The sequence below is a fragment of the Pleuronectes platessa genome, chromosome 7 (assembly GCF_947347685.1).
Source record: "Pleuronectes platessa chromosome 7, fPlePla1.1, whole genome shotgun sequence".
Taxonomy (NCBI): Eukaryota; Metazoa; Chordata; class Actinopteri; order Pleuronectiformes; family Pleuronectidae; genus Pleuronectes; species Pleuronectes platessa.
Genome location: NC_070632.1, coordinates 11,395,019 through 11,411,261, shown reverse-complemented (window position 1 = coordinate 11,411,261; position 16,243 = coordinate 11,395,019). Strand labels below are relative to the sequence as shown.

Sequence of the window (16,243 nt, the reverse complement as noted above, 5' to 3'; positions counted from 1 at the left end):
TAGGTCTGAGGTCCTTTCAAATACAATAAAGCCAGAGCTGCTGGAGTAACCACTGTTCTGATCACTTTGCATTTAATACATCGTGTTAAACTAAACGTCTGTGACCTCAGCTTGTAGGACATCATGTCAGTGACACAATATCACAGCTCTTATATCGAGGCAGGTCACACCTCCACAGTTTGATGAAATACTTTTGCAAACTAAGTGACAGCAGCCTTTGAATCATTGAATGGTTTCAGGCCTTGCAAATGTTCACAGGGAAATAAATGTGTTCAAGTGGAGAGGTCATTCACAACTGAAAACCTGAAGTTGGTCAGGAAGAACTTAACTCTCACAGCTGGAAATATGTGACACTGTATCAGTCGCTGAATCACTGTTGACTAATAACTGCACCACAGACAACTGATGACACCATGATAACTACGTATGCTGAAATTATATTACTGTGGAACCAGTGGAATTGGGCTTTTTCCCTAATTAAAAAAAAATATCATTAAAAGAAAAACTAAAAATTTAATATATAAATTGGGAGATAAGAAATCTTATTACAAGACAAGAATCTCATCAATTATTTTGCGCTTGCTATTTGCGTTGTAACCCAAATGATTTAAAGCAGTTATAGATTTCGCAAAAGCAACAGGTGGAATAGGAATGAACCAAACTGGGGCAACTTATACACAAATACATTATTTATTCGACACACATTGATAATCAACACAAACAACGTCTTCTTCCTTTTCCGTTGGCCGGCAGATCTTAGTGCAGTGACTTCGAAAACCAAAGAGTGAGCGCGAATGAGAAGATATAGGCTTTTATTGACAAAATATATCAGTCTGTGTAAATGTCGATGGGAGATGAACACACACACAAACGCACACTAACCACGGTGACCCTGATGATGCACCGTGGCTGTCGAAAGAAATATCAGATACTACACAGACTGAAATAAATAAACTTCTCATATAGGTCCTTGTTTCACCCTGAGCTCTTCTATCGGCCTCTCTGACATCAGTTTGAATCAGGAGCGTCTATCGCTCACGCCTGCTTCACAGTACTATGCTTCCAGTCGGACGGCTCAGTCATACTAAGCGTTAAGGCCAGCGTGTTGGTGCGACTCCTCTGAACCTGGCTCTGGGTACCTGCCTGGCGTGTGTGTGGGTGTGGGTGTGTGTGTAGTTTGTTTGAGACACACGGTTGGTATTCCAGGTACCAAAGCTCATAAAGGGGGAGGTTGGTTAAAGGGTCCATCAGTGGAAAGTCTCCCGAGGGTCTGGTCTCGTCCCTCACTCCCGCCCACTTTGCCGCCACCCTAGCTCCACACCAGGGCTTTAGAGTGAGACGAGTTCAGCTGCACGTTTTCGTACTTCTCACCATTTCCCTGGAATCAGAAACAAACACTTGTTTTGCCGCAGTTTGAAAGATTTTCTCCGTATAGTGTAAAAGCAAAATGACGCGGCGACTCTCACCTTGGAGGCTATGGCTTTGAGTTTGCCGAGCAGAGAGGGCTTTGTGTAGACGACTTCATCGTCCATGTCGCCCTCGTTCTCTCCCTCCATCACGGCACAGCTGTCGGCTCCTGGCATGTCACACTCCTTATTGGCAGAAATCACCAGCCGGGAGTACTTATACTCCAGCCTAGCAAAGACACAAGTGACAAACTCAGTACAGTGGGAAAATACAAGAAGAGGACAGATTTGAACAAAAATTGGAATGAGGGACGGGATCAAACAACAAAAAGTTTGACGGAAGGAAAGGAGAGATGGGTGGAGAAGAGAGGAGAGGAAAGAAAATACTTAGAAGGTACAAGTAAGGACAGAGAAGAAGACAATGAGTAATGAAGAAAAGGAAAATAAGACAAAAGTAGGGACAGAGTAAAATCACAGGGAGAGGGGAGGACAAGGAAAAGAAGGGAAGACACCGACATAAGAACAGAGAGGTGATTATGGAAGACAAAAGTAAGGGACACAAAAGAAAGGGAGTAAGGGGGGACACAACAGGAGGAAAAGATGTGGAAAGCAGAAGAGAGGGAACAGGTAAGGAAGTGAAGTGGATAAATGAAGGGGGAGAATAAGATGGAAGAAGGGCGAGGTCGCACGGAGGAGGAGCTACCGTTTGTTCTTCTTCCAGAAGTAGCAGGTGAGGGAGACGAGCAGCACCGCGGTGAAGGCTCCCACGCCGGCACCGAGCCGAATCCAGAACTCCACACCTTCACACGGCAGCGTCCTCTTATCAGGCAGGCTCACACCTCCCATGCACAGCTTGGGTTCAGTCCACACAGACAGCAGGTCCTGAGGATAAACACACACACGTATGGTACAAAGTCAGAATGTGACAGATCATGTTCTCTCATTTTGAATCGAATGGGCTTCACGAGATAACCTCAAGTCCACACACACACACACCTGGTTTCCTCCCTTGCACGCTCCTTCTATCTGATGGTAATCTCTGGCCGTGCATGTTGGACACGCCCCCGAGCTCTCCCATAGGAAGTGGAAGGTGCAGCCGTCACATGTTCCTGCGGGGCACTGGCTGGAACAAGCAAACGCAGAGTTTTGTCACTTCTACGCCACGTCGCAGAGTGGAGGAAGGTTACGTTTGTTGAACTGGAGAAACGGTGATGGAGATGTACCTGGAAACGGACAGCTCTCCTTTAGTGCTCCTCTCTGGGTTACAGCGGAGTGTCAGCACCGCACTCCGACCGGACTCACAAGAAGAGGTCGCCTCCAAGGACCTTATGAAAAACAAAATACACACATAAGAGAAAGAACCTCAGAGCACGGATATTGTTTTACACTGAAAGAAAAGGCTGAACCGAAGCCGTTACCTGTAGTAGAAGTTGATATCGGGGACTTTCTTCGCTTTCTGGGGGTACAGGTCTGGTCTCGCCCTTATTCCATCGAGTGTATCATCTACTGTTGCTCCTGTTGCAAAAAGGCACAATTGACCCATAAGTCTTGACCATAAGCCCCCCCCCCGCACCCCCCCCAAAAGATATAGGGCTGTCATATTCATATAAATGCGATAACTTAGAAACATCCCAAACATTTAATCTACCCAAACTTTGGCCCTGCGAGGCCCTCGACGCATTGAAATACTGGATGGCGTTATGAGCTATGTTTCAACCATAATTGTGGATCATTAAAGATCTCTTACATGTTATAAATATTCTTCTTTCTCTTTTGCCTCATCTCCTCTGTATCATTTATCTGACACTAAGTGACAGCAGTGTAAAATATACCAGTTTCAGCTTTCTACAGGGACAATGAATGCAGATTACATTAACGCCGGCACCGCGGGACCCCAAACTAACCGAGGAAGGTGTCGGCCAGGTTAATGGACTGAGAGGAGAGCGCTGTGTGGAAACCTCGTCCGCTCGCTGGGATTAGAGTCGACTGACAGATGAAGGTCTTGACAGCATTGGCTCCTTCACCTTTCTCCCTCTGGTAGTCAGTGATGGATAGGTCTGTTACGTTGTCTGTGCACACCGCCAGCTGACCCTGAAATAATAAAGAGCAGAGAGTGATGCATCTACACACAAACCTTTGAAAAGGCAGGGTTTTCTATGAGTGTGTGTGTGTGTGTGTGTGTGTGTGTGTGTGTGTGTGTGTGTGTGTGTGTGTGTGTGTGTGTGTGTGTGTGTGTGTTTCACACCTGTCCTCCACACAGGCTGATATTGAACTGGTGGAAGTACTTGGTTCCTTTGGAGGTGAAGCTGGGACCGTTCATCAGAGACCCCACGGATCCGAGGAGGCTGAGGTCAAAGGTCAGCGTGACGTTTCCCTCTGTGTGGCTGAAGTGACAGTCACTGTAACACAAACTGTGGTCCTGGGAAAACACACAAACTCAGGTAAATATGGTTGTGCCATATAAATAATACGTTTTAAGAAAAGCTTGATCTCTTTCCGGGCGTCAGCCACTAACCTTGTCACTCTTGCTGGCTGGGCCGCAGGGTTTGCAGGCATCGGGGCCCGGCGTGGCGTGAGAGACGAGGTGCGTGTTAGGTGGACACTCCGTGCACTGGCTGCTGCGTGTGTCTATGTAATGTCCAGGTGGGCACGGCACACAGGTGGAGCTGGACGGTTGAGTGCTGAGCGCACAAGCCCGACACCCAGAGGACCCCCCATCCACTGCGTTACTCACCGAGATGGAGTAGATGCGCGCCACGTCGTTGACGTACCGACGGGCCTGAAACAAACAGAATTGACTAGAATGGCATTCGGTAGAGCGCACACCTCTTCTAACAGTCCCTTTAGATTCAATCAAACCAGATTACACGTACTCGTAGGCAGCAGTTCCCTAAATGGGACACATTTTTTCATCTATATTCGTGTAGCATTTTCTGGGAATAAAAAAAAAATCCTATTTCACAATTGCCTGGATCCTTCTTTTGTCCGGATCCTCGCAAAAACGTATTAGGTTCTTTCTTGGCCCCATCCAAGTCTAATAGAAGTCTGTTCTGCGTTGTTTTGCCCAAACCAACAGACAGGAGTGAAAACAGCGATAATTAACGTGTGTGTGCTGTTAAAAGGCGTAGTGGAGTTCAGAGAGGTGGATAAAGAGGGACCTATGTTTTCCAAAAGTTTTTACCCGAACACATGAGTGATCACAACATAGAGTAGTTGTACTCGATCGACAGTTAATTGCGGATGAGCCCTCACGTTAGCATTTAAAGGCGATTGGTTAAACATACAAGGTTTCGTGAGGAACGAGCCTCAGCGGCTGTGATTTACATGCGATACTGTATTTTTCTGTATTATTCACTGAAAACACATTCCTGCAAAACAGTTGATTTAAGTGGGAGCAAGTCAATATCCCAAGCTTCTACAACCAGTGAAGTCAAAAGTGTGTGGACTGAAAGCCCCACCACATAAAAACATCTATTCAGTTTTTGTATTTTTTCTTCATTGTTCTGCAGGGTACTGTGTGAGCACAGCGATAAAAACGAGTTTGTTTGATTTGTAGTTCAGTTTCACCACCGCCTCAGAAAGGATCTTAATGAGCAAACAGAAGGGTGTGTCTGGTGTACCGAGTGTGGAGCCGATTTACAGGACTGAGTGAGGAAGATAAAACTGACGGGAACTTTTTCAGACCTTTGTGGATTCTGGACCCAAGACAACAAACACCAGACCAGGTCTCCTTATCTAAAGAGTGGCAGAAAATACTTTCCTGACCTCAATGGATACGACCAGCTACAGGGACAATAACATGTCTTCTGCTGCTCATGACTCTTAGCTATTTAATAAGGTCACTGTAAATGTTTATGACTGTTTCCAAGGAGATAACTTTTCATTTGTGTTTGTTAGGATTAATAAAAAACTACTGAACCATATGTTTTTTCCACGGAGCACTTTTCTTCCTTTATGTTTTTATGCATCAATTGTTTTTAATTTAATTTAATTTCTTTTTCCATTTCTTTTAAATATCATTTAAAAATGTACTCTGTCTTATTTTTAATTTCATTTTAACATGTTTATCTTTACAAATTAAGTATATTATTATTATTGTTATTATTATTATGTACACACTTGTGAACATTTGGACTGTGAGGCTTTCTTTATGTAAGGACTGAGTCATTGTTCCTTACTAAGAAGAAGAAAATGATGGATCAAGATTCCTGACAGTGTGATTATAGTAAAACATGATAACAATAAATATCCTACATTGAAGATAGTTGAAAGCAGTGTCATATCTGAGTTTACTCATGCTTACATCTGCAGGCTGGTTAGTCCTCTGGAAAGCCCACGTGTAGGAAACCGGAGCGTTCTTGGTCATGACGTATGTGTACGTCTGTCTCGTCTTGGTTTTCTCCCATGACTCCACCACAGTGGTACTCTTCCTGTTTACATCCTAGAAGATATACAATAATAAATATATACTGTGTATGGTCATATTATTATGTATTAGGCAGCAAACACTCGACAGGGGCAGTTCTCACCATCATGAAGTAGAGCTCACAATCGGCCGCACACAGAGTTTCAAACTCAAATGTGATGCGACCGAACTCTGTCCCCGAATGGCTGGATATTGCAGTAGGAAGCCTGACACAGGAAGTAAATAGAGACAAGTGGGAATTAGTCCGTCAGAGAGCAAGAGTGACCAAAAGAGATGGAGACTGAAAAACACAAAATGACTGTTTACTTGAAGCCAGGAACGTGGATGTTGAGGATGAGGTAATCGTTATCCGAGCTTCCTGCTCCACTCTGGATGTAATCACCTGCCACCTCCCAGCCTAAAGGACAGATCCACATCACCCATATATTTCAAAACGTATCTTAAGTTCATGGACGTGGGAAATATTAATCTTCATTGCTGAGAGTTGGGAGAGAAGTTTGATACCACTGGAATACCCTACCACTAGCATCCAGTTGGTTTAGTTTACCTAAGAACAAAGACTGGAGAGAGAGAGAGAGCTACAAACCTAAAAAAGGGTACAGATTATTTATAATGGATGGATTTTTAAGATGTAAGTAATATGTGAGGTTTAAAATCTGATCCTCCCTTAAGATCACACACGTATGATTCTTCTTCTAAAGTTTGACTAATTTGGCTGAAAATAGGACGAGTGAAGAAAACTGGCCGCTGATGGAGGCTTTATATTTACTGCACAGAAACACGAGTGGTGTATTGATCTTCTCATCCAACTCTTGGCAGGGAAGCAAATAAATATACTGCCGAAAAAGTTTTACTTTTCCTTTGAGATTAAAGACAAGGAGGTAAAGAAAGAATACTGTAACTTGCCAAAATAAATAACAAACACCCACCATTCATACTGTCACATTTGGAGTTGCCCACGTTAAAACAGGAGGTCTTCATGTTCGCAGGAAGAATATTCCACCATTTATACTCGTAGCCCAAGGTGGGCTCGGTGCCTGCTGGACACTGCTTACACGCTGTGGATGGACACCAATAAAAACATAATTAGGGGAAAGTTGCACAGAGAAAATGACAAAAGTTAAGTTGAACAAAGCTAGGCAGACAAATTTGGGTTTACGTTGCAGTCCGTCAGAGTAGGTCCCGGGCGGGCAGGGGGAGCAGGTGGCTGTGTCATTGTTATAGAAACCAGGGTTGCAGGGGGGGCAGGGCTCCGGTTCTCCGCCGGGAGGCAACGTCTCGGCTCCGCTCACACCCTCCAGACAGATCTGAGGCTCAATCCACTTATATATGACCTGCGTCTGGAATCACACAGAGATGGAAGGTGACGGGAAAGGATGGAAAGTGTGATTATGCGATCGCAGAAGCAGACTCCTCCGAGTGGGTCAACCGAACGTGGCCTCCTTTCTCTCACCTTGCCGTCGTGGTCACATGCTGTGTGGATCTGGAAAAAGTCCTTGACGGAACACGGAGGTCTGTTCTTACACACGGCCGATCCCTCAGCTTAGAAAGAAACATTGACAACTTAGAAATAAATCCCACTAATACTGCAGCGCTTATAATAATAAACATTAGGCCTTTGTCAAAGACATCGAGCTGAATCGTCAACAAACAAGTTTCAAAGTGAAATAGAGAACAATTCAGTTCTATCTGAAAGACGGCAGGGTCAAGCAAACAACTGTGTGACAAGGGATGTGAATACAAATGGAGAAGATAAGAAGAACAGAAATAATTATTTGCTCTTTTCTGCAGTGAGGCACAGATCATGCAATATGCATAAAGAGGTGAGCTGGATTAAATATGTAACATGTTTAGAAGACTCGAGCCGTTTCCAGCATCCTCGCAGTCACTTGGCAATGATATTACGAAAGAGGAGATAAATTCACAGGATTATATGAGAGAATACGAAGATACTCAGATTGAAGTCGTGACCTGGGGGGGGGGGAATTATAATAACAACAAAGACCATCTATGACCTTGTATCATCTTAACACCGACAGCCCATCAGAGTCCGGGACAGTGACTGTGTTACATGTGGAAATATATTCAACTAAATCTTTAACAATCCAACATTATACACCATCTATCAGAATCTGTTGCTCTCTTGCCACACTGAGCCAACAAGCGCTTTTCTTCTTCTGAAGTTGGACATAATATCTTCATTATGTTGTTCCAAGGAGTCTAAAGCTGCTTTCAGACAAGCACTGAAGTCCGGACACTTTCCCTCGATTTCCCGTACGGGCTGAATGTGAGAACGGGAATGTCCAAGTCAGTTGATCTTGACAGTTTTCCTGCCGCGAGTAAAATGTCTGAGTGACTGAGAGCCAATGTGAGATGACAGCTTCTTATGATCTGTCAAATACACAAGATACGTAAAACTGGAAGAGTCTGAATATCTCGGGATGAATAAGAGGCCATAAATAAAAGACTCAAGACTCACTTTTTATACAAGAATAAAAGTGGAGGGATGAGACAGGACCAAGGCTAAAAACTTGGTGTAAATGACGGCGTATTTTTACTTTAATTGTATTGGATTATTATGCAAAGCTGTTCACCCCTGAAACTCCAAAAGTGTTTTGTAGAATTAAACACTTCACCCGCCCCTCCATCGGCATAGTGGTGGTCATTTTTGGGGTGAACCATCCCTTTAAGCTTCTCTTTTGTGTGTCACTGTGTGTTTGTACCTGCAAACTGAATGGTGGTGTCACAGGGAGTGCAGGAGCTGGCCCCGTGGCCCGCATAGGTGTCCCGAGGGCAGGGCTCACACGTGGAGGAGCCCGGGACTTGACTGAACGTCCCGGGCTTACACGGAAAACACTCCGACGTATATGCAACTCCTTGTATAAGGGATTGACAGAGAGTTAGTGCATGGATATGTCACTGAGCCAACAGAGAGACGAGGAAATATGCTAGTGACCTTCTATTTGGACATTTTTCAGCAAAACAGGCTTCACCACTTTGGTCCCCATCACGACGCCTCCTGTTCTCCAGTAGAGGATGTTGGTGCCAGATTTCAGGTTCACCTGGAAATACACGTCGTCATCAGACATCAGTTAAACTACAAACTGAGCACAGCCGTTCTTTCACAATCACAAGAAGAGATCAGCTTTTAGAAAAACAAAAGGAAATTTAGGTGTCAAAATATGCAAAAAGGTGTTTTTTAGTTAGTAATTTCAGTTCAAACTGCCTTTAAAAAGATATTGTAATCTAACTGTGTGAAAACATAAAAAATAGATTCAACTTTCACATTTACTTTGGAAAAAAAACATTAAAAGATCCAAGGACCGGATCATATTAAGCCCTAACATTACGGTGAAAGATAATTAACCATACATATTCTGGTGGCAACATCAAGTGACTCTGCCTCTCTGCTTGTTAACGTCCATTTCTTGCTGCCAACACATTTATAATGGAAGACAGAGGCCAGCTGTCAAAGCCTTTGTTCATCCTACAGGATGCAGCACTCACAGTGTGGGTCGCCCATTCACCATGATTGGTGAGCTGGAGCCACTTGGTATCAGTGGACTGGTCCATCTCCTGACACTGGTCGTTCTGGATCTAAACACGGAGCACAAAGATCAGTGTCCAGCAGCAGAAACCATCACCTCCTGTGAAAGGAGTGTTGTATATTTCTCAGTATTCATTTTGTAAATTGATACAGCAGCCAAGAGTGTTTTTTTCAAGCCCAAAATTATCAGGGATATCTACCTTGTATATTGAGAGCAGATTCTGATAAATATCTATTAATACAAATCAAAAGAACATTAACAACCCATATTTCAAAAGGATTAGAAATCTACCACAGACCTTTCAGTCATTAAGAGGGTTGGTATTTAGTTTTAATATTGGATACAGATTCGTTGAGTGTTATCATATCAACACGTATTTAGCATTAATTCCAGCTCTGTTCCGTTGAAGTGTCCCCGCAGTATTATCAAGGAGCCAGGATGAACAATGGCAGCGTAAAATGAAATAGAACACAGCCATTAATAATGTCACGGCCTTTTCTGCCATGATGTGTCAAATGTTGACTCACAACAGATATTAGAGGAGCTGTTGTTATACTGTGCTCTCAACAGATGGAGAGCATCACCTGTCGGTACGTTGCCCTCTTGTCTGAGGCCACTTGCAATTAGATCTAGCATTTTGTTTTCACGTCCATCAGCATTGTTCCTATTGTATTTTTAGTGCTTTATGACATGAGGTATTAAAGCACTCTACTGGACGGACCAGAACATTGCGTGGGCAGTGTATACACAGAAAAGAAGACTATGTAAACAGACTCAGAATCCACTTAAACAGATCAATAAGCAAACACAGGCACAGGATTTTCCCATTAGTAAAAGGATAAAAGAGGATGAAGCTCACAAAGAACTCAAACAGCAGGTTGTTGTCTGGATACTGGTACTCGAAGGTGACGGAGCCCTGTTTCTTCAGATGCACGGCATAGATGAGTGAGACCGTGCACTCGTCCCTGTTGGACTCCAGGTAGTTTCCTTGAGGCACCCAGGAAGAACTGCAAGAAAAATGTAATAAAACAAATTCAAAATTGATTCAGGGTTCCTACCAGGGCCGGGTCTAGACAGGCATGTATGAGGGGGCAGCCACAAATCTTGAGGGGGCATTGTGCCTAACCCTAACCCTAACCCTATTTAGTTTGAGGGGGCACAACATTTATTTGAGGGGGCCAGGCCCCCTCTTGCCCCTGCCTAGACCCGGCCCTGGTTCCTACACATTTTGACCAATGGATTTCCATAACTTTTCCATGACTTTTCAACAACTTTAAACCAAATATCCATAACCGAACATTTTGTGAAATCCCGGTGTATACGCGGAAAGTGACAAAATGTAGTATTTAAACTAACAATGAGACATCCAAGGCATACAGTATACCTTAAATGACACTAACCTAAGTATGACTGCTTATATTTTGAGCGTATTTCTTAAAAAGCATATGAATTATTTAAAACTCAGCGTAAATGAACGACATGAAAATATGAATATAACAAATTTCCATGACTTTTCCAAAAACTTTTGGGATTTTATTTCTTTCCATGACTTTTCCAGACATGGAAAAACACATTTTAAAATTCCATGACTTTCCAGGTTTGTCATGAGCGTAGGAACCCTGTTGATTACAACCCAGCTTTCAGTTTGTCTCGTGTCTCGCCCTCACACCTGTTGCAGGTGACCCCGTCGTCTCCGCGGGGGCCGCTTTCCAGGGAGGTTGCCAGGCTACTGAACCCAGCGGGCATGGAATCCCATTGGTCGAAGCGGACGCCGCTGCCGAGGGAGTAGCTTCCTGCGGCACACTTGGTGCACTCCTGAGCCGACATCTCCAGGAACTCCCCAGACTCGCAGGAGAAGGCTGGGGGGGGAAGCAAGAGACACAGACGGAGGGAGAGAAGAAGAATATTACATGTCACAGTCTGCTAGAGCTCATGCATAAAATATAAAATGAAAGATAACAGAGACATGCAAATCACTGCTGTATCCAGTAGAATGTAGCCGTGGTGATAGAAGAACTTAATCCTTACATCCTGTAACACTTTGTGTGTGTGTGTGTGTGTGTGTGTGTGTGTGTGTGTGTGTGTGTGTGTGTGTGTGTGTCTGTCTGTCTTTACACATTTTTTCACTGAGCCTCTTTGCTTTATGCATCTGCCAACACTCTGACACTGTCAGCTTTTCCTCATACTTTGTCTGGTCAAAAGCCATTATGCTGTGAATGGGTATGAAATATATGCAGTGCATAGTCTATGTGGAGACGTGCTGTGTGTTATTCTGCACAACAGGAGGTGATTCATGCAGAGCTTGAATTATTTATCAGTTAACTGATAGAAATCTGCAGATATATTGAGATCAGAATTAATGATTGCCGCTACACTCCGATAAGAAAACTTATATTTTACAGCACAAACAATGTAGGAAAAGATGTGCTCTTATTTTCACATTTTAAATATTGAAATATTGTTATTATCTAAATCAGATTATTTTATTTGTTATAGTTATTTATAGTTTATGGTAAAACTGATGTTTTGACCTATTTGTCATAAGGTTTTTACATCTTAGGAGTCCGTGCACATTTTTTTTAAATATATATTTCAGGTTGCTGTGAAGAAACAGGTGTGTGTGCTATTCTCTTTGTGTGTATTGTGTGTGAGTCTAATCAGGAAGAAGAAAACAGAAAATTGTCAAAATAACAAAAGGCGACAGATTTGAAAAAACATTTCACCTAGACAGAGGAATGAGGTATGAAGAAAGAAGCACGTGTGGAAGACACGTCGCTGAGAGTAAAATCACATTCTTCAATATAATTGATCTCACATCATAAAGATCCATGATTATAACTGGACTGGTTCCAATAACATTTAGAGAGATAACCACTCTGCACTTCATTCTGTGAGAGACATTTTCATCCTGAATTATCTAATTAATCTGATGCTGTTAATCTCAATTAATTCGTGGAGCAGGGCTGTCACCGCGCAGGGCAAACCTGTTCTAGGGAACAAACTCATGTGACCACCTTTCTAACCTCAGTGTTCTTTTTTTAAACAATTCAAATCTGCCTGATATGCGGTGAAAAAGAAAATGTGTAAATGATTCCTAAATTGTCATTATCAATTAGGGTTGAGATTTTACAGTTCAGCCATAAATATTTATATGTAACTATAAATACAAATAAAACAAATATCACCAAATAAACAGAATTTGAAATAACAAAAAACAATTTTACATAATATATATATATATATATATATTTTTTTTTTTTTCTGCATTGTTTTAAAGTTTACCTATTGGAGCGTATCAGCAACTAGAGTTAATACCAATCTGTGTGTGAAAGGCTCATATCTGCAAATATTATTGCCCGATCGATATATATATCGGTCGGGCTCTAGCGAGCGCCACCTCCAGAGAAAACAAAGACTCACAGTTTATTTAAAAAAAACATTAGCTCTGAATGCACTAACTCGCTCTCTTTTTTCAAATAGTTGTTTTAATTAAGACGCTCTATTATAACAGATTTTCCAGTGGTGGCAGATGTTGCCGTCGCTTCGAGACACACACCAACATCTGTCACCACTTACTGCAACTCACATCAGACACACACAACATCTCTGAGCGCCAACATGGCCGGCTGATGATGTGTCTGGTGTGGTGATCCAGCACAGAGCTGTTGTGCGACAGTGTTTCGCTGGGAGGTTACTGGCCTGCTGCTTTGCTCTGCGGTCGGTTCGGCGATATCCAAACAGGGTGGGTCAGGTTGTAGTGGTGGAAATTCCTGGCCAGTGATAAGAAGGTGAGACACACACACACACACACACAGACATATACTTACTGCACTCTGTGCCGCGTACAGGCTCTGGTAGTCCAGTGCAGGCCCCGGTTCTATGCGGGATGGCCACTCTCCATCGAGATCCCGTACTGTCGCACTCTGTGTACTCGTAGTAGTAGTCTGTCTGCCAATTGCACGTGCACACAACAGACAACATCTGCGTAAGAACTCAGCTGCCTAAACAGTGTGGGATGCAAACATTAGGCCAATGTGGGAGCAGAGTCCGGGCAGGAGAACATCACACCCAGAACAGAGCCCTGAGTCATCTGGCTCTGGGTGAATCATAGCAGATGGAGCTCCAGCGTTAGCAACAAGCACCGACTTTAACTATGTGCATCCCGCTGCTCGGGTTCACAAAAGAAGAGCTCTGGTGACGGTGTTATCTCTCCAGCCACGACTGCTGTTCTGCCCTGGACACACAACATACCATCTCCATGGGGATGGCAACAGGGGTGAGGGCAGCAGGGGGGGGCTAAAACAGGCAGGAGGTGATTTCACCAGCGGCTTTGAGGAAACACTTGGACACTTGATTGTGGAACACAGCAGCCAGTGGTCCACAATCTGTCTGTGGTCTGGAGGGAAAACCGTAAGTTGAATGTTCTCTCCCACACACACACACACACACACACACACACACACACACACACACACACACACACACACACACACACACACACACACACACACACACACACACACACACACACAAACAGTCTCTTCTCCGTCATTCTAGCTACACAGCAGAGTGGCCTCATTTCTAACAGTTTACATAAAGTTGCTGCTTGAGCCAAACCAGAGTTTGACACCATGGCACATGCAGGCTGTTGTGTGTTTGTGTGTGTGTGTGGGGGGGGGGGGGGTGTCTGTGTGTGTTTGTTTGTGTGGACATAGCCCACTCACACAGTTGATAAAGGACATGAGGATTGAGGCTGGATTTAACATTTACATTTATAGACCAAAGTTTAACAATCAAATTCTTAAAACACAAGAAATCTACTATGCTGCACTGAAGACTCATTATAACTGGGTCAATAACAGATGTGACGGACCCCATTAATCAGCATGATAGCTTCTGCTTCTTAATTTTAAACAACTCACAGGCAAACTTTGACGATTATTATCATGATGTTTTGTGGTTGTGATGCTGCAGGCCCATAAGTATAAGAGAAAAGGTATTTCTTAGTATGGTGATCTATTATAACACATGAAACGCATTACCATTAGATCTGATTACACTGTTTAGTCTGAATAACTGGTGCAGCCACTGGTGAAACTATGCATTCAAAGGTAAACATCATGTCACATGCACACTGCTCCTTTTCATGATTTAGGATAACCCTTTGTTATTTGTTTGCACCAAAATCTCATTATAACTGAGGAGCTTTAGTCGGTAGGTGATATCCCGGACTTTAAATATACACCTCAAACCATGTCAGCCTCTTCTTGTCCATTTAAACCAAGATATGAGCCATGATGCCAAAAGCAGGGGAACCTTAATCTTGTGGTTTTGCAGCACACAGGGCTTTAGTAAATCTCTGCTGGTGTGAGAGCAGGGATTGAGCCAATAACATATAAGGAATGTTACCCCTCTATCTATCTTGGGACAGTCTGTGTGTGTGTGTGTGTGTGTGCCTGTGTGTGTGTGTGTCTGTGTGACTGTGTTGTGTGCTGCCAGCCTGGGCTGAGGAGGTGTCGAGCTGAGCCAGAGCAGAGGGAAGGAAAGGCCACTCCATGCAGGAAGCTGATAACAGCCTGGCCCGAGTATTATGAGAACTCGCACCGTCAGAGCACATTAGAGATCCATCGCTCCTCCATGTTGGCTCAGACTTGTCAAAACAGAAGAAGCATCGAGGTGCGTCTCTTCTCCCATCACACCGTGACTCAGTCCGGATACGTGTCCATTTCAATTTCATTTCACATGGACACAGGGGGTAACCAACTCGCTGTCAGTGTGCGAGTGTGTGTGTGTGTGAGTGTGAGTGTGTGTGTGTGTGCGCGCATCCACAGCGGCTCAATCCGTGCGTAATTGCCCGCCTCCCATCCCCCTGTGTGGAGCTCTGGCCCCCCACACGACCCAGGCGGTGACAAAGGACGAAGCCCCGCATCTCTCACCTCACTGCACGGCCGCTGTCCTCTGGCCCCGTCCATCAGCCGGAGCGAGCAGAGGAGGAGGAGAGCGCCACTGGCGACACACCAAGCCGAGGACCGCATCTTGGATCATCGAGGGTGAGGAGGTGGGAGGGGGAAACAGTGACAGCCCGGATCCAGCAGAATGGATGTTTATAAAATAATGATAATAATGATAATAAACCTGAAGGTTTGACAGATGCGAGTAGGCACCTGCTCCTGTCGTCAGATTGAAGCTCTCACCACCTGCGATTATCCTCTGAGTGAGCGCTTCCTCGCTGACCCACAAACCACAACACAGACACAACACCATTTCCGATTGTGCTTTTCAAAGTTAAACATAGACCACTGTCTAAAGGCGTGCGATCTGGGACCTGTTTGATATTTAATGCCCTTTTTTTGCCAACAATTGTGACAAGTTTTAATTTATATACACATTATTTACTTGCGATAAAGCCTCCATTATTCTTAAGGTGAACTATTGTGTTGCTTTATTGTGAAAGCAAATTTGTAGCACTTCCGGTGGGTATCTGCCAACTTGACGTGTTTGTGTTTGTTCCTTCAAGCACCGGCTCTGACGCTCATGTGACGTCACTCAGGGGACAAGAAAAGAATATCTTGTTTTATTTATTTATTTATTTTTAAAGCATCTTTTTTTCCTGAAAGATAAACAAAGATGTTGATTTAGTTTGAAGGCACAATATTAGCACATCTGGTATATAACTCTCCGTATCTGCTAATTTAACGCACTCCCATTGGTTCCTTTCCTGTGACGCTCCAGTGATGCTACTCAGACAAAATAAAGAATAATTTTTTTGTTGTTGATGCTTTCATTCCAAAACAAATGCAACGCGATGTGTAATATTATTTGCCGGCTGTAAGTATTTAGTTTATGAATGTAAACAGTAAGGA

At 43.7% G+C, this 16,243-nt stretch overlaps 1 protein-coding gene across 1 annotated transcript; it reads right to left on the bottom strand.

The window, feature by feature from the left end:
* Positions 1-671: 671 nt before the first annotated feature.
* elapor2a (endosome-lysosome associated apoptosis and autophagy regulator family member 2a) lies at positions 672-15,613 on the bottom strand. Its single transcript, XM_053426976.1, has 22 exons — positions 15,317-15,613; positions 13,208-13,328; positions 11,050-11,239; positions 10,240-10,387; positions 9,340-9,429; positions 8,789-8,894; positions 8,556-8,708; positions 7,286-7,374; positions 6,992-7,172; positions 6,762-6,890; positions 6,139-6,229; positions 5,936-6,038; positions 5,710-5,847; positions 3,922-4,185; positions 3,652-3,825; positions 3,311-3,497; positions 2,825-2,921; positions 2,630-2,731; positions 2,403-2,529; positions 2,110-2,288; positions 1,467-1,635; positions 672-1,378 (listed from the first exon to the last, which is right to left on the bottom strand). Exons 1-22 carry the CDS (start codon positions 15,413-15,415, stop codon positions 1,310-1,312), a joined length of 3,006 nt encoding a protein of 1,001 aa, XP_053282951.1. The 5' UTR covers positions 15,416-15,613; the 3' UTR covers positions 672-1,309.
* Positions 15,614-16,243: the final 630 nt, after the last annotated feature.